This window comes from Amphiura filiformis, chromosome 10, assembly GCF_039555335.1.
Source record: "Amphiura filiformis chromosome 10, Afil_fr2py, whole genome shotgun sequence".
NCBI classification, from domain to species: Eukaryota; Metazoa; Echinodermata; class Ophiuroidea; order Amphilepidida; family Amphiuridae; genus Amphiura; species Amphiura filiformis.
Genome location: NC_092637.1, coordinates 31,753,996 through 31,773,173, shown reverse-complemented (window position 1 = coordinate 31,773,173; position 19,178 = coordinate 31,753,996). Strand labels below are relative to the sequence as shown.

At 36.6% G+C, this 19,178-nt stretch overlaps 1 protein-coding gene across 1 annotated transcript; it reads left to right on the top strand.

Moving 5' to 3' along the window:
• Window positions 1-2,368: 2,368 nt before the first annotated feature.
• On the top strand, window positions 2,369-18,866 carry LOC140162747 (glutamine synthetase-like). Its single transcript, XM_072186040.1, has 7 exons — window positions 2,369-2,528; window positions 3,944-4,105; window positions 6,538-6,684; window positions 14,491-14,646; window positions 15,128-15,302; window positions 16,163-16,343; window positions 18,607-18,866. The coding sequence occupies exons 1-7, from the start codon at window positions 2,369-2,371 to the stop codon at window positions 18,853-18,855; spliced, it is 1,230 nt and encodes a 409-aa protein (XP_072042141.1). The 3' UTR covers window positions 18,856-18,866.
• The last annotated feature ends 312 nt before the right edge of the window (window positions 18,867-19,178 follow it).

The window sequence follows — 19,178 nt, the reverse complement described above, 5'->3', positions numbered from 1 at the left end:
GGAACGAGCAGCGAGGGTTTCCAAGGGTGGTTCCCAATAGTTTATCCCTATGGATAATATTTTTGTCATCCGTTATGCGATTTTAAGGCCAGTCAGAGATCCCCCGGGTCAGAGATTCGGAACCTTTAAGCAGTATTTTTTGAGTAATTCGATATATTTTTGTGACCCCAAAATCGGACCTTTACCTGCCCGTTTTTTATTTATTTATTTATTTATTTATTTATTTATTTGGCAATTTTAATTGACGAAGCAACTTTTCAATAATAATCATGGAAGTAGAAATATAGGGATATGTATTAATGAGACTACATGTATACTAGATGTAAGTTTAATAACAAATAATCATTTAGAAATTGGTATACGAGTTGACTACTATTATATAAATAGTCCAGCCCTGCATAAATAGTCCAATAGAATTTAAATGTCCTGACTCACAGTGGTCTACAGCCCTGCTATGGACGCGATAGTTAAGGGCCAAATGTTACCCTGGGAAAGTTCACGTCACATTAAAAGTTCATGTGGATATGACATAAAACATAGTTTAAGTTTAATACATTGAACAACTGCTAGCCCCGTTGCTAACCCCGTGGTGAAAGGGGACTTCAGTGTTTGACCTAAAGCCCTGCGGCATAGCTTTCGATAAGTTCAAGGCGAACGATACACTAAAAATAACTTTGTAGGCATTTCTAACTTAAATTTCGAGGTACAATATCGGGTAAAATATAAACAAGTATACAATCTCCACAAAGGCTAGGCCTGTACCCGGGACCTGCATTCTTTGATTTCAACTTTAATCTCAACGCCGCAAGGCTAATGGAGAAAATAAAATTAACCTAGACTGAAAGTGAGATTTGTTTATTTTAAAATGTTTGAAAAATCTTTGTTTATATTAACTTCAAACGTTATACTAAATAATTTGAGGACAAATCATTTTGGGATGATATGGATCAAACCCACTGGGAACACAATACTATTGGGATTCTAACTAAATATATTGATTTTTTTCTTTGAAAAATTGAATCAGTATTGTATGATTTTCACAAATCGTGATATTTTCAGTGCTTGCCAAAAGGAACATGTTGATGCATCTTTCATTTGTTATTTTAGTTAAACAAGAACTGTCTTTAAAAAGGGCAATGCAGTTTATATTAAAATAACTTTTCTATTAGAATTCAATTAAACAGGCATGATAATTTACAGGTTACAACCTGATTTCAGGTTTTTTTGTTGACCAAATTAACGCAATTCTATTTATTTTTAGCCTGTTGATATATCTTTCTGGCCAGATTCACTCTCCTTTTCAGATTTAGTTTTGTACAATGTTCATTTTTTTAGAATAATTCATTCTCATGCCTAATTAAATGTTTTTACTAATGTCATATCTATATGTCTGTGGGCCAAATTTCTGAAATTTTTTAATTTTAATGAATTACTGGTACATATCAATTTGTACTAAAATTGATTGAAAAACACACAAATGTCAATTGAAAAGACATTGGTCCACAAACATTTAAGAATATTAGGACATTTTCAATGTGTATAGTCCAACTGCAACCAATAATAACACAGTTTTCGGAATAGCCTAGCTCATTTCACTGTGAAAAAGTATAGACCATCGAAATATTTCCACCGAGATTACAAAAGAATACCCTCAGAATATATACCATTATGCACTACTATATAATCATGTCAATATCGCATGGAGGAGGATCGATATAATAGAAAGCTATATGACTTGCAACATAGCGCGTGTTTATAGTGGGATCAGATGTGCGGTAGGCCTACATTGCGGTACAATTTCTACCCGGTTAGAGATTATCCGGATACTTGCCCACTATAAACACTAGCAGTATATGTATGTACGGTACATCAATATCCTTCTCAACCGAAGGATATTGTGGCGAGATATTCCCACTATAAACACACCAGTATAAAGTGTGCGGTATTACCGGAAGTAGGAGCTTCTTCATGATGCGTAGGATGCGCGCAGGACATTCGGAACGATTCTCACCCCAAGAGTTATCAAAACAGAAGCTACATGTTTGCCGCCATTATCATATTGTTGAATGGGCTGTTTATAGCTCGTCGCGCCACAATATTTACACATGCCCTGTGTGACCTCGGGGTCATTGCAAGTGTACGATAATGTTAGTTGGTATATAATTTGTGCGGTAACTGTACGTGTCTCACTATAAACAGCAAGGGTATCGGTACATATACAAGGATTATCGTATACGGTATACTCGAAATGCGGTATATTCACTATAAACACGCTCATAGGCTGGTTTAAATTGTCCTAACATTGCCTCACTTTTTTTCATTATATCAGGGGCCGTTCATCTTCTGCAAACGCTAATAAGTGCACAAAATGGATTATTCGGCAAGATTAAATAAGAGCGTATTGAAGAAGTATTTATCCTTCCCGGAAGCACAAGAAGTCCAAGCTATGTATGTGTGGATTGATGGGACAGGAGAAGGACTGAGGTGCAAAACAAGAACACTTTATAACGAACCGAATACTGTCAAAGGTAGGAATTGAATACATGAGTATAAAACCCACCCAAGTCCGCGGAAATTTGTGAGTGGACACTACGAATGAGCCGTAAACTCGGCAAATTGTATAACGAGTTAGTGTAAAATGTGCGTGAAGGTCGTATTCATAGCTATCTCAATTCGGTGCGACAAGTATCTCATCAAACACTGTTTAAACCAATCAATAATCCTATTGCTGAAGAGGATAATAAGCTTCTACCTATTTCAATAGAATAGTTCATGTCTTTATTTGCTTTGGCTAAATCCTGTTCAAGTTGTGGATAACAAAGCATTGTATTTTGTTTATATGTATAATCAACAATAACAGGACATTACTGAACCTAGTTGACTTGGGGATGATTTGAAATGACCGCCAGTTATGACTGTTTGATATTTATTACCAGAAATGTGGAAAAAGAGACATGTAAAACCGATAAAAGGTACAATTTTGTTGAAGGAACAGAGTTCAACAAACCATAACCCCGCTTCTGGATATCGTTTGAAGTCAAATAACATACCATTTTAATGCTTATGATATATATTTTCTAAACTCGAAATAAAACAAAATTGACCGGGGCCGACTTTACGGCTGATTCCTGGTGTCCAGTCACATTTGTTTTGAGAAAACTAAAAACGTGTATTATTTTAATTCCTACAGTTAGATTTACCTGGAAAATAGGGCACGTTTTACATGCAAATGAGTGGGTTAAATGTAATAGGTATGGATGACGATTAGCATTTCGGGGACTTCGTGGGGCCGGGACACAATGTCAACACCCTGTATTATAAATATTTTTCCATACAGCTCAATACTCCGTTGAAATCAATATTCTATTATTGACACAGATAAAGAAAGTTTACATATGCATTGTGTTATAGGGCTTGCACCTGGAACTTAACTGAATGGGCTAAACGTGTTCCTTTATACCTATAAAGTAGAATTGTAATTCTCAAAATTAAATATATCACAATTTTTACATTGGATTTCAAAATCTTTACTTATAAAATGCAGTAAAAGATATCCACAGCAAGCTGCAAGGCCCCACTAATTAGTGTACTGCTTTTCGAGTGAGTGTACTGGAAACAAAACCCTGGTTTTACCTGAAAACAAATCGATTTTCTTGTAATAGAAACATCATATGGGGTACTAGAGCATGCACAAATCGTAATAATGTGTAGAATATAGAAACTCTGTGTGTATCTCATATGATAGTCATGGTATGCTTAGCCTGAGTCGCTCGGCCTATCTCGAACAAAATCGCGATGCGTAGCTGTTGAAAAACGAGAGGAGTCGCTGTACTATCACGGCAATTGTTTGACACGAAGATATAGGGATGATGACGATGTGCGGGAGTCATTTAGTGTGCCGGATTGATCTGTAATCTCTAATTTTACATTTTCATTATTCAAGAGCTCCCAGTGTGGAACTACGATGGCTCAAGTACGTATCAAGCTGAAGGTTCCAATTCGGATATGTACCTGACACCTCGTGTCATGTTCCGTGACCCATTTCGAAAAGGAAAGCATAAGCTGGTGTTGTGTGATGTTTACAAATATGACATGCGCCCAGCCGGTGAGTAGGCCTATAGGCCTAGTTTTCTTTCGATAAACCGCTCAATTATGTTATTTGCTACTGACAAGAATAAAGTTTAACATATCCAAATTATTTGTTCATACTAATGATTGACTGCATGAGGAAAATGTATAGGTCCCCAGTGGGCACAATTGGTTGCTACTATGTTGTGTCAACGTCAATATCTAACGTTGGACGACGGTTGCCTGGAGGATGGATATGAAAGTTTTTTTGACGCCAAAATAGAACGTTGGTGCGACGTCCACATTCAGCGTTGTGCAGACGTTAGCCAACGTCGATCCAACATTGACCCAACCCTAATAAATATGTAATTTGTGACGTTGGGCTAACATAATATCGTTGATGTTGGGCCAATGTTATTAATCCATCCATTGACCAACGTTAAACCAACCATTAATCCAACGTTGATCCAACCATTGGCAAGTAACCCCAAAGAGACGAAAAATCATGAAAAAAAAGAAAGAAGAATATTATTTAGTAGCATATACTCTGCTTACACAGAGTCTTGCACTTAATACTGTCTATATTACAACGGAAGCAAATTTCCTAGCTTAATTTTATACATAACACTTACCTTGATGTACCTGCCGGGATTCGAACCCATGACCTTTGCATTATGAGACTGAGCTAACGGGGTTTACATATTCTAGAAGTGTTTTAAGTTAATATATAAGCAATATTTTGATGGCTAAACCTGCTAAAGTGCATTATTTAAAGGATATTGATCAAATTTACTGTAAATATTGATAACATTTACTAAATTTGTTGATTTTTTTTTTTTTTTTTTAAATAAAAAATCTTACTGACGATTGAATTCCAAAATTTTATTGTTAGTATAAATATAATTATATATTCATTAGGTTTATATATTACATTATCACTAAGCATTATATTCATCACCATCACCATCATCATCATCATCATCATCATCATCATCATCATCATCATCATCATCATCATCATCATCATCATCATCATCATCATGAGTTGCAACATCATCATCATCCTCATCATTATTATTATTATTATTATTAGTTTATCTAGTGGGCTTTTATAGTCTTTATTTAATGTTACACTTTAATGCGCCTAGTAAATAGAAAATTTTGGACCAACTTGACCATTCCGATGACTTGGAAACAGTAGGCCTGTCAACTGTCATGCTGTTTACCAACGTTGGTCCGATATCGCGGACGGCATTCTGACCGTCATATTAAGGTTTGTGCGACGACGTTTCCCCAATCTCGGCGTAAGAAACTGTCATTTTAAGACAATATAAAAGCCAAATGCAACATATTTATCGTCGGTCGTACCGATGTCGTCAATGAAGTGTTACTTCAACGTTAGTATTGAGGTCATACGACAACCAGCGTATGGCAGACGATGTCGTCAATGAAGTGTTACCTCAACGTTATATTGAGATCGTACAACAACCATTGCACGGCAGTCATTATGTGACCTTAATACAACGTCTTTATCGCAGTTGTACCGATGTCGTCAATAAAGTGTTGCTTCAACGTTAGTATTGAGGTCATACGACAACCATCGTACGGCAGACGTTGTTGCGACGTCTTCAATCATTGGTGTACCGATGTCGTCAATGAAGTGTTACCTCAACGTTGTATTGAAGTCGTACGACAACTGTCGCAGGGTAGTCAACAGGTGACGTTAATGTAACATCTTTATTGTCAGTTGTACTGATGTCGGCAATAAAGTGTTGCCTCAACGTTTTATTGAAGTCGTACGACAACTGTCGCAGGGTAGTCAACAGGTGACGTTAATGCAACATCTTTATTGTCAGTTGTACTGATGTCGGCAATAAAGTGTTGCCTCAACATTGTATTGAAGTCGTACGACGATCGTCTTACGGCCGACATTACCACAACGTTTGTGCGACGTCGTCACTAATAGGTGTACTGACGTCCTAGATTATTACTTGTGTTAACGTTGGAATTTGGTTGCCCGACGTCCGATCTTATTACAACGTCCATACAACGTAGTTTTTCCCGATTGTGCCCACTGGGTCGTTTCTGCAGATCTCCCTAAAATTTCTCACTTTAACTTTGACCTTTCAGACAGACCCAGGAACATGCGGCCCTGGGTGACATATGCATGCATATATGCATGCCTACATTTTTTTTTTCATTTAGCCTAATTGATTTGAGCATCTTAATCTAAATGAGTCTCAAAGCTGCCGCGCTTGTTTGTAAAATTGTCCTCTTTCAATGTCTTTGAAAATCAAGAAATTCAAATTTTATGTCAGTCGTTGTTGTTTATTTGTTTGTTTTTTAACAAAGAGGCGACAATTTAACAAGTTTTAAACTTTTCAACACTGAGAAGATTACATTTATAGCAGTGACGATATTTGTCTACTATTCCAACATTTACATTTTCTTTTCATATATACCTTACAGAACAGAATTATAGACGAAGTTGTGCTAATGTGATGAAGTCAGCCCAAGATAGCGAACCATGGTTTGGGTTCGAGCAAGAATATTTTTTCCTGACGCAAGACTCACATCCGCTGGGCTGGGCCAAAATGGGTTTCCCTGGACCAATAGGTATGCACAGTTTTATATCGTAATTTTATCTACTATACTAAAATAACCAGCGAAGTCTGTGTGTCGGGGTGTCGGGGTGTTCTCATGAGGCTATGCTTGTGTTTCATTTTTTGAGTACAAAACTAGCGTGTGTGTCGATTTTTTCTTGTGTGTCTAGGCACAGAAGTAAGATCTTGCAAGGGGGTATAGAGGGGGTGTAGAGGTAATTTTTAAAGGTATTGAAAAAGGCACACAAGCAACAACCAGTGACAACAACAAAAAAGACACACAAGATGGAAAAAAAAGACACACAAGAGGTCCGTCAGGCGTCCGCCACGTGTCCGTCGGGTCACAAAGACACACAAGAAAAGTCACACAAGTCGCACAGACACACAAGTATGTGGGTGAGTATAATGGGTGTCTGTCTGTCCGGCTATGCGTTTCGCCGCGCTTCGACGCATCGATCTGATATTTCGATCGGGAAAAGCCTGATGACCGGGTGTTTTTCGAAGGGCCCCCTCGAGGTCAAAGATCATCTAGGGGGGATGTAAATGATTCCCTCGATTGGATACCATGAACCAATGAAGCACCCAAGTCAGTGCATACAAATAAAAGTACAAATATTTGACCACCTGTAACACACCAGAATTCATAGCTGAAAATGGTTTCTAAATACAAACACGTGTATAAAATAAAACTGAGGTCTTCCAAGGTCAAAGGTCATCAAACAGAGGTCATCTAGGGTCAAAGGTCATATAGAGGTAATTGGGGGCAAACAGCATAACTATATCGTGCTCTATCAGTTGCTCTAACAGCTACCTAGACCTGTTACAGTTCTGCGGGTGAACTAGTTATTTAAATCAGTAGCAGCTGTTAGCCCGTAACGTTTCGCACTAGCAATAATTGAAACTGAGCATAACAAGAAGAGTCCTTAAAAGGACAACGTTCCGCTAATGGCCTACTGGTATTGAAAATAAATAAATCTTCTCTTTCTTGACTCATGGCAGTGAATTTCAATCATTTTGTAATATGATATACATTACTCCAGTCCATCCAGTACTATACAAGAACACTTGGAGGGCGCTAACTAACAATATATATTATATATACAGGTAGTAGTATTTCTAATAGATCACAAAAATTGGAGAAAGCTTGTAGTCGCCTGCTCCGCAGCCGACTGATGATGATGAGTATTTTTAAAATCACATGAAATATTTTGTTTCATTTGCTGCTGTATGTGTGCAGCATTAGTTGTGGAGAGTCACGGATTATTATTCCGAGAAATGAAACTATTGGAACCAGCGATTGGCTCAGTTTTCTAAGTGGTTTAAAAATTGCTGGTTTCTTTTTACATTTTGCTCATGTAAAACTATGCACACATGTTATAACACGCAGTTTGCACTCGCAATTGAGCCCAGTTTTCAACTTGCTCTCCTATTAAATTGACAAAAGACTGGTGAACGGATTCTCACCCTAAATACTTTCAGGTTTGCAAATGTAGTTAAATGTATGCTATCTATGTCAACAATAGCCCAACAAATGCTCTATGAGTGCAATATCTATAATAGCCATAGTGATAGAAAGGCATCTATCTGATCATGTGCAAAATGTTCACATTTTCACATTGTCCGTATGCAAGTTATGTTATAAATATGATATCATTACTTTGTACAACATATCAGATCTTCAGTCAGTATTGCATTTTGTAAATAATACATTAAAATTGATAAACAACAAATTTATTTCACTTGGTACCTATCCAGCTATGGGTCTAGGTCATGAGAACTACTGGAGAGCTTTATGGGTTTTTTTTTTAACTGGAGTATTTTCAATTTTCAATGTATTGCTGTCTTCACTTCAAAATAACTTGACACACTAAGGCGTACAGTGAGTTTTGCCTGTAAGGTCATCAAGTTCAATGAATTGGGCTAGGTTCACTAGCTGACTTATAGATTTAACACACTTGTTTGTTGTACTAGTAAGTTACAATTATTACGCCCAGTACATCGCCGGTAAAGACGTTTTACTCCTGCAGTATTATGTTTCAACACCTGAAGAAGTTCGATAAAATCAGCCAAAATTTACCCATGTTAATCGTTTCAAACAAGCAGAAATGATTCATTATGTACTTATGTAGTGTTTTCAATACATTAATACATTTCTTCAACAACATTTCAAAGAAACCAGCAATTTTAAACTAGTTAGAAAACTGAGCCAATCACTGGCTCCAATAGTTTCATTTCTTGGATGCAAGGTCAGCAACTCTTCACAACTAACACTGCACACACACACAGTACACTTGTTCAAATAGCTAATAAGATATACATCTCTGTGCAAGAAACTGAGTAATATTTTAAATATTCTCTTCACGGAACTAGGGAAGTTATGATTCCTAACTTTTCAAAAAAACAGTTCCTGCGGAACAAAAATGCGGTGCAAAAAAGAACAAAAATCCCATTCAGACTCCACATCGCTTGCTGCGATGTTTTAAAAGCATGGTGGAAGCACGAGGGCGCGAGCAGAGAAGATTTATAGGCGGTCCCATAATACTATAGTGAAACATCCGGGTACTGAAAACCATACTACTAGAAATTTCAATTGAATGAGCACGGCTGTCACCAGCGTGATGATTCTCTACGTACACTATGTGATGAAGGCCCGCGTGTGCGTAAACGCGGAAGTGAATTCAACCTTGCCAACTCCCTCATGATTGGTTAGTACTAAAGGTCATATATATATTGCTCGGACAACATCATATCATTGGCAAGCTAATATTATGAGGACAATGAAAATGACTCCTTTCTTGATTAAAATAAAACGTTTAAAATTGATATTCCGCAAAAACCAACTTAAGCGGTGAGTTCCTTCGAACGAGACAGATTTGACCTAGAAAAAAGTTGACGTCATGAAATCAGATGTGCCTGCTTTGAGAGAAGGGACTGTAAACATTATCAATGCAATTTAATGGTTTTTAAACATATGGATAAAATCAGCCGCTTCTTTTTTTATATATTAGTAAATTGTGATAGTACAATTCATATGTATATCAATATCATGAGAAATATTTGGAATATTTGAAATAAATTTCAGCGTGATCAATCTGAGACTAGTATATAAACCGTGTTAAGTCCACAAATGTATGTATCTGATTTCCCTGTGCGATATTGAAATGCTATAATTATTATAGTTTCAGTTAGATGAAATATTTCAAAGCAAACGCATAGTAACAATATTGTTTGAGGCTTTGTTTCCCAAATGAGAACAATAGTCTGCATATTATTATGCAGCATTGTTATGATAAATAATAGTACAACTCATTGTTGCTAATGTCAAACTTGTCAAAGTGATTGTGATTGTATCACAAAAGTAAATCAGAGCATGATAGTGCCCGCTTCATTTACTTACGCCATCAGCCCGCTGCCTTGAAAATTAATTTCCTTTCAAACGTGGGAAGAACACGTACGAGCCCGAACTTAACCCACACAATTTCTCTTTTTTCAGGAGAAATACGCATAAAAAATTGCAACGAGTGTCAACTTGTAATGTAATAATTATTCTTTTCGAATGGAGATAAACTTGTTTTTGCAATAGATCTGCCCTTTAAGCGTTTCTGTTCTGTTTTCCTAAGCCTTTTAGAGCGATTTATTAAAAAGACGCCATATGAATATGTGCCAAAATTGCCCCCCCCTGCCAAATATTTCTTGCCCCTCCCATTTTACCCTCCCAACAGAGCTCATAATTATTGCACAGCCAATGTGAGACATTCATCAGACCGATGTTTTGTACAAATGTAATCAATTATTTACCCCCCTCCCTACACACACACACAAATTAGTTTCGTTTATAGGACGTCATCGATCATTTGGCTTGTTCCCTAAACATGCACGATAAGCTAAGCTATATTTCAGATAATATTGGTCCGGAGCCTTTAAAAGGGGGTGGGATGGGGGCCGGGGCAGTAAGTTTACGGTCAAATACTAGAAATACTACTTTCATATATTTTTAAGGAATAGTAAATAACAATTTGTGTTCTATTTAATAGAGCTATTACTGTCATTTAAAAATATGTTTTATGAACCCAGATAAATCAAAAGTCCAATTTTTGTATAATATTTTACATTATAATATTTTGTACATAATTTACCAAAATGCAGGTCATTTCTCTAGGCCTGGGGAAGGTTGCGTACAATTTCATCTTGCAAGCCCAAATCGCACGAATAGAATCTGTTCCCAAGTGCGGCATCATAATCCAGGTGTATGGGTTTCACTTCAAGTTCAAAAATTGTTCAAGTTCAACAATGTTATATCATAAGCCAGACGAGGTAAAGGTCAAATCCATGTTCTGTTAATGAGGGTACGGGCTGTTGTTATTTACACAGTAAGTACTTTTTTTTAAATGTACAACAAATGCCTAATGCCTTCTTTCTGTTTATTGTATTGTTGCATTAAATATAGGAGTATACAGGATATCCCAGAAAAATTACCGGACAAATAAATTCAGACGTAAGCCGAGAAATAGATATCAGAATCTAAAAATCTAAAAATCATCGTGACATCCCATCTTATTCTGCATCTTATACGTTAATTTTACTGTAATCGGTTGACTGATTGCGAAAAAATGAGCGATTCCATTATAACGCATGCGTCAATTCATTTCATTCCAAGTTTGAAAGAAAGATCATCCAACACAATGCGCACTATACACCTATCCGACTTCGCCATTACTGCGGTGTCCCCGATGTAAAACTGCGGTGTCCCGAGGTCGGGGGTTCCATCCATTATTTATTGTGTGCTATACAGAATTGTACCCGGGAATTGTACACAATGGTGATATTCAATACACAATCATGAGTATTGAATTACGAATTAAATCTCCCGCTCTGGTACATCTGTGTTGCCGTCAATAGAGGGCCAAATACAGTAAACGCTTCTCGGATTGGTGTATAGTTAACTGTCAATGGGCTTCATATTTTGTTCGGTGAAATCCTTTTCGTTCTTTTTAAGCAATCTGTTTCTTGCAAAACATTTCATTTTTTTGTTTAAATTTGAAAACCTGCACGATATTGAAAATTACAGCTTGCATGCAAGATGATGCTCCGTACTTGTAAACATCTTCTTTCGTTAATGATGATTTAAACTTCTCACACACATTAATGTTTTTGGAATATTTCCAATAAATTGTAATGCAAAGTTTAATTTTTTTTTAAACTTCAACATTAATGTTGCATGGTATCAAAATCACACATAAAGCTGTAAGCACTTCATCATTGTCATTCTTGGCTCAAATGTTCTTTGGAAAGTTAAAATAACATTATTTGCACAACCTAAAGAATTAAAGTTGGAAAGCTTCCAATTGCAGAAATCACGGTTTTCTCGGACAAACAGTTATTCATCTGCAGTGAAAGGATGAATAACATAACACTTTCGGGTTATAAAATAGATAATGTGGTCTAAATTTGATGAGATACACAAACTTTAGAAAGCGGTGAGCAAGTATGAAAAAACGCCTGTTTTTTATATGTGATGCACAATAAAATAAGCCATGCGCTACATTTTAAATTTTTGGATTCTGATGTCAATTTGTCGACTTACGTTCAATTTTATTCAATCGGTAACTTTTTATGGGACACCCTATATAATAATTTAATATACTTTGTGGTCATGTAATGAACTTGGCATAAGGGGCTATACAATGATTATGAGCCCTGGGGGACGCATTTTTTGGCATGCATTCATGGGGCGCCTTTTAGATAAAACGCTCTCAAAAGGCTTAGGAAAACAGTACGGAAACGCTTTAATATGCAAATTTTCCTGCTCGCTGCGTTCCATTTAAGGTTTGCAAATTATTGCACAGCCCTAAATTTCCCTGCATCTTCGTTGTACGTTATTTGAGAAATCATACAGCAAATGCCTATTTTCTGATGGCGAAAACATGAAAAAAAATATTAGGTTTCCTTACAAGTCATACGAAGGTCAAATAGAACGCTATGAAAGAAAATTCCTTTAAAAGGGAGTGTCAGTGTCGATAAACCAGTGTTCAGGGTGTCCCTGACGGACACCCTGTATTTAACTTTAGAGGCCTTGCTTAATTAGGATATTTCATATTTGACAGGATTTGTTAATATTTTGAGTACTTAGCGGTAGCGGTACGTCAACGTGTGACATAAGTTTTATATCATTTAAAGGAGGATTTCGTGATCCTAGTATCCTGTTTTTATGACATTTTTCAGTAGATATCCACGAAAATGCTTATTCCCAAAATTTCAGTTGATTCCGAATTTGCGTTAGTGAGTTATGCATGATTTAGTGTATTACACTGCTCCATAGGCCACTGTTGTAATTTTGCATGATACCAGAACGAAATTCAAATTTGGCGATATTTTTGCCAAACGAATTAATCTGCAAGAAATGTTTGGTACATTAACATTATGTAGCCAGAGGTATCCAGTGGTATAAAAATCTCAACTTTTTTCGAGAAAAGTGGGGGGATGAGGCTGTGGATCACGAAATGCCCTTTTAGGAGTGCCGGTGGGTTGTAACGTCAATCTCATTACTGAAACATTAATTTGTCAATCGGTAAAGTAAAATGATAAATGTAAAAAGTAATTAAGAATCTACCGATATATTTACATGTTTCTACCTCATTGCACTTAATTCATCCAGTCACCATACCGTAAAACCTCCTTTACAAGCATATAAAGTGTTTTTGATGAAAGTTAAATTAATACGAAAGATGCGTAAATATGCCAATACCATACATTGGTCTAACAAGAGTACTTGTTTGCAAAAGAAAGCTTGCATCTGTAATTTAGCTACTCAAACTCCATAATGTTATACTTTTGTCGATGGATGACGTCTGGATTAATTTATCTTACATCAAAGATGCACTATATGCTTGTAGACGAGGTTTTGCGGTATGTTATTTTCTTTTGGACCTATAGATAAGTTGACTTCTGACGTCAATGCCTGACAGTATGCGCACGCATCCTCACAATTTCCATTGTTTTTGGTTTTTTTGTTTTTGTTTTTTGCCTGGCAGTATGCGCGTGCATCATACTTTGTTCTGGGCTCGTGTTTTTAAAACTCCCGCCACATCACAATAAGGCCATTGAACAGTGTAGTGGTTGCACGGGATTCAATCAAGCATATCGATATACCAGTCCCTTGCCTTTGTTGATAAACATTGAGGTCAACTCATCTATAGGTTTAATTTTTGTTTAAAAAGAAAAGAAAAAGGACACAAAATAGACTTTTCTCTGCAAAATTTGAATACATAATTAAATTAGACTTGCACAAGTCATTTAAATTGTTCTGGTGTACAAGAAAAAGACATTAAAATGCAGTTTAGGCCATCATGTTTCTTTAATTAATCATTGAATATAAAATTTGCACTTTTATTTCTAGTTATGTCAATGTAACAGAATACGACTGAGCGATACTTGATCTGGCCACAGACAGTAATACTGTACTTTTATGACATCGGGATGAAGTTAACACGCTACATTAACTTCAATTAAAAATATCCGAGCTCAATGCATGTACATGTACCTTAACAATATCCTTAGTAGCGTGACGTGAGTCATCCTATGCGGGGCATGGCACCGACAGTGATTGTGAGGGTAGCGGACTATGGCGAGGGTGGTAGGGGTGTGTGGCGCACAAGCCGTTTTTCGGCAATTTTCGTAAGGAATTTTCTAAATGTTCAAATCAATTCGGGCACGCTCCCGCCCGCTCTTGCCCCTGTGCACTACAGGCACTGAATATCCTTATATTTCAATATACAGTAAGTACTCGTTCTAGATGTACTGTTTACATTTCTCTTTACAGGTCCATATCACTCTGGCATAGGCGCCAGTAAGGTCTTCGGCCGTGACATCGTGGAGGCGCACTATCGTGCCTGTATGTATGCGGGTATTGAAATAGGTGGCACCAATGCCGAGAGTATGCCCTCACAATGGGAATTCCAAATTGGACCACTTAAAGGTATTATGTTTTAATCTATAGGCCTCAATCGAGAAGCTTATACTATACTAGGCGAACCCAAACTCACCATATCGGATGGTCACGCATTGGGAATTCAGAACCAGATTTTTTTCTATAACTTTCTATCCGTCATATTTCAAGGCCATTAAAAAACCGTTGTTATTTGCGCATATGGACGAATCGCCAGCACCTACCAGATTACTAAAAAAAGTGTCCACTGATGAATGCACTGGTAAAGAACATTTCGGTTGTGACCATAGTAAAATGGTTTTGCACTGAAAATATACCGCACTCTTTAGCCATTAGAATAGAAAGGGACGGTCCGTCACTATGCAGGAAAATCATGACGAAACTATATACTTCATGCCTCTTTAAAATTGATAGACAAAAGTAAGAAAAGTAATGAGTGTTTTTGAAATCCGTCCGACACATCCCTCCAATTCTATTCTCTTCTGTCTATTTCCATTACTGCATATGGCAGGACTTGCCGCGGCTGATCATCTTTGGATGGCGAGGTTTCTCTTGTTCCGTACCGCGGAAGAGTTTGGTGTTGATGTATCATTTGATCCAAAGCCTGTAGAAGGTGATGGGTGGAGTGGATCAGGATGTCATTGTAATTTCAGCACTAAAGATATGAGGGAAGAAGGTGGACTCAAGTAAGTATGAATGATACCGTATACCATAAAAAGTCAGTCAGATATTTTTTTCAAAATATTAAGAGCTATCTTAAGGGATCTAGAATGAGCGTTTATGGCGTTTCGACAGTATTTTTTGTGGGACATGAGAGCACCTCAGACGTATCGAATTGCATTCTGAATACGAAGCATGTCTTTCTGATATCAAATAATTTTAATTGTTTGAAATTCACGATATAATACAAATTTTATGACAAATTATTAAAATTTGATATTTTTCAAATTTTTGATATATAACAGTCCTCGAAATAAATTTTATAAATCTAATGATATATTCTTAAAGTGTATGTAGCTGGGAGGAAAAGCCGATGATCAATTGAAAATTTTGACCTTTTATATTGAAGATATGGATTTTTTCCCAAAAATACCCTTTTTTTTTGTTTTTTGGGAAAAAAATCCATATCTTCAATACGAAAGATCAAAATTTTCAATTGATCGTCGGCTTTTCATCCCACCTACATACACTTTAAGTATAAATCATCAGATTTATAAAGTTTACTTCAAGTACTGTTAAATATCAAAAATATCAATTTTTAATGATTTGCCATAAAATGTGTATTACATTGCGAATTTCAAAAAATCAAAATTATTTGATATCAGAAAGACATTCTTCGTATTTAGAATGCAATTCGATATGTCTGATGTGCTCTAATGTCCCACAATAAATACTGTCCAAACGTTCATACCCCTTTTCTTAAGAACCACTCAACTTTGAAATTACATATTATGAGGGTTTTCCCACCCACCAACGATTTCTGTGACGTGTATAGAGGTGAATTAGTGTTTAATAAATTAATTTTATTGCTTCTTTTAATATATAGATATATCCAAGAAGCCATTGAAAAATTAGGGAAGAGGCACAAAGAACATCTCAAGGTGTATGACCCTAATGGCGGAGAAGACAATCTGCGACGTTTAGATGGCAATCAACTGACCTCTAAGTTTGATGACTTTACATCAGGTGTAGCCAATAGGTGTGCCAGTGTGCGCATTCCTCGTCACGTGAGTTTGATTATGTTTATTTTACCCAATGTATATGGGTAAATATTCGCCGTAGAAGTGGCACAATAATCGGATTAATTACCATAGCAATAGAGGAATACAGTTTTTGAGTAGATCGCCCTGCACTACAAGCAGATTGCACTAATCACCTGTGTATGTCAGCAAATATAGATTGTTTTCAAAGATACTAATCTTACAGGTGCGATTGATCAGCCTTTCTTTGACATCTATGGTTCAATGCATACCGCGTGAATGTTGAAGTGCAGGGTAATATATTGACAATTGTATTCTTCTATTGCTATAGTTTACCCCGGGACTTCGTTCTCTAAAACACACTGTCAATCATATTTGTTTATCAATAGAATCTAACCACAAGACTAAGCATGGTGGTACAATACGCGCTAGATGCGTACGTTCATCCGCCAGCACAAAAGCGCCGCATTCCCTAGATAGTTGTGTACCATGTATAGTTAATGGTACCAGTACGTGTCGGGAGGATTTAAACAATAACGAGATCTGGGCGACCAATCACAAGCCAGATTCACTTAAAGATACATTACATCATGACCAATTTTAGTTAGGCCAGAAATTGGCCTAACCCTCCATAGAGTCCCGTGTTAAAATGTTAACTGCAATCCAAAGTCAGTAGTCCACTTGGGAAGCTAACAAACTGAGGGCGTACGGTGACTGAAAAGATCAGTTGTGAAAATCTATCAATTGTGCACACATTAATTAAATCAGAGTTTTAAGCTTAAATGTAATAGCCAGAGTATGCACAATTGGCAAGTGGACTACGGAGAAGTCTAGGCCTATTATAGCATTGTTTAAAAGTGCACCTTTTAAAGTTGCATGTTTTTATACATTAGGATCGTGTCATAAAGCAATTCATATATGCATGGGTGTTTGATGAATTCTTTTCTACTTAACAAATATCAATCGCGACTGGAGTTGATTTGTAGCAAAGCTCGTCATGTCGTTGCAAGAAAAGAAGTCCTTCACTTCAGTAAAAAAATTAAGTCAGAGGTCCTGCACGGTTGTTTGATGTATATAGAATTGGCTTCATTATTAACTAAATGCAAACTATAGATGGCGCTGTTTATCCTAAATCATATTATATTAATTTGCAAGGTTAGGTGGAATAGGTGAAACAAGCAGCAAACAAATTTTATAAACATATTTCATCAAAAAATTTTAAAAAAATTGTTTGTATTAAAAGCTTGAAAAAGTAATTTTCAGTAACTAAATAGCGCCACCAATTTTGTCATAAATTGATGCATTTTATATCCAAAAAGCTTTAAAAAATGCTGTAAAAGTGAATAATTTTGTAAAAGAGGGGAAACTTAAAGTTGAAAATGATTCAAAAGCATCTGTATACATTAGAATGATATCACATTTAGCTGTTTAAGCCTAAAATTGGGTTGTACATGATGTTTTGTTTGAAAAAATAAGAAATGATCACATCAAACAGCCGTGCCTGAATAGAGGAATTGACTATAGTAGACATCAGCTTGCGACCCACTGTATTTCCGTGTAGTTGGATAAAATATTGACCAGAAACATTAAGGGATCTGGAATGAGCGTTTTGAGCGTTTCGACAGTATTTTTGTGGGACATGAGAGCACATCAGACATATCGAATTGTATTCTGAATACGAAGAATGTCTTTCTGATATCAAGTAATTTTCATTTTTGAAATTCACGATATAATACAAATTTTATGACAAATTATTAAAATTTGATATTTTCACATTCTTGATATATAACAGTCCTCGAAGTAAATTTTATAAATCTAATGATGTATTCTTAAAGTGTATGTAGCTGGGAGGAAAAGCCGACGATCAATTGAAAATGTTGACCTTTCATATTGAAGATATGGATTTTTTTCCCAAAAAGACCTAATTTGTTTTGGTGTTGGTTGTTTTGATCGTCGGCTTTTCATCCCACCCACATACACTTTAAGTATAAATTATCAGCTTTATAAAGTTTACTTAGAGTACTGTTAAATATCAAAAATATCAATTTTTAATCATTTGCCATAAAATGTGTATTACATTGCGAATTTCAAACAATGAAAATTATTTGATATCAGAAGGACATTCTTCGTATTCAGAATGCAATTCGATATGTCTGATGTGCTCTAATGTCCCACAATAAATACTGTCCAAACGTTCATACCCCAGCCCTTAAGTGCGCATGTTTTGTACATTTTTGCAAACTCTCTGAATTAATAATAACGATCAGTTCGCGCGATTTACGATTTTCAGGTTTACGAAGATGGCAAAGGTTATGTCGAAGACAGGCGGCCTGCCTCAAACGGTGACCCTTACCACATCACGGAAGCCATCGTTAAGACGGTTATTCTTGACGACGAATGGAAAGAGCCGGAAGCGGAGCCCCCCAAAATCCCAGCATCGGTGTTAGAGAGTTTGGGTCAACACGGCCAGGTGGAGATTCCGATGGGAAAGATGAGCATTGGTGAACGACAAAGAGGTAGACGACCCTCTCTCTACTAAATTGGAAAATTGAGATAATGTGACCTGCTACAACGAAAAGTCGCAAGTTGGCAGTGTCGAGACACCCTGGCTGACTGAGTTGATGCTCTTTGTTGGCCGCGCACCTGTACAAGCCAATAGTATGTCCTTTGTGAATAGCCCATTGTGCCTCATTCACAAAAGACATACAGACACACTTCTAACTTAGACAGGGGCGTGTTGAACAAAGAACACCAACACAGTAGCCAGGGCGTTTCAAAACTACCAACTTATGACTTTACGCTCATTTCGTGGTTGCGGGTCACATAGCAGATAGCAGGTCCACATTGATGGGGATATCGTAT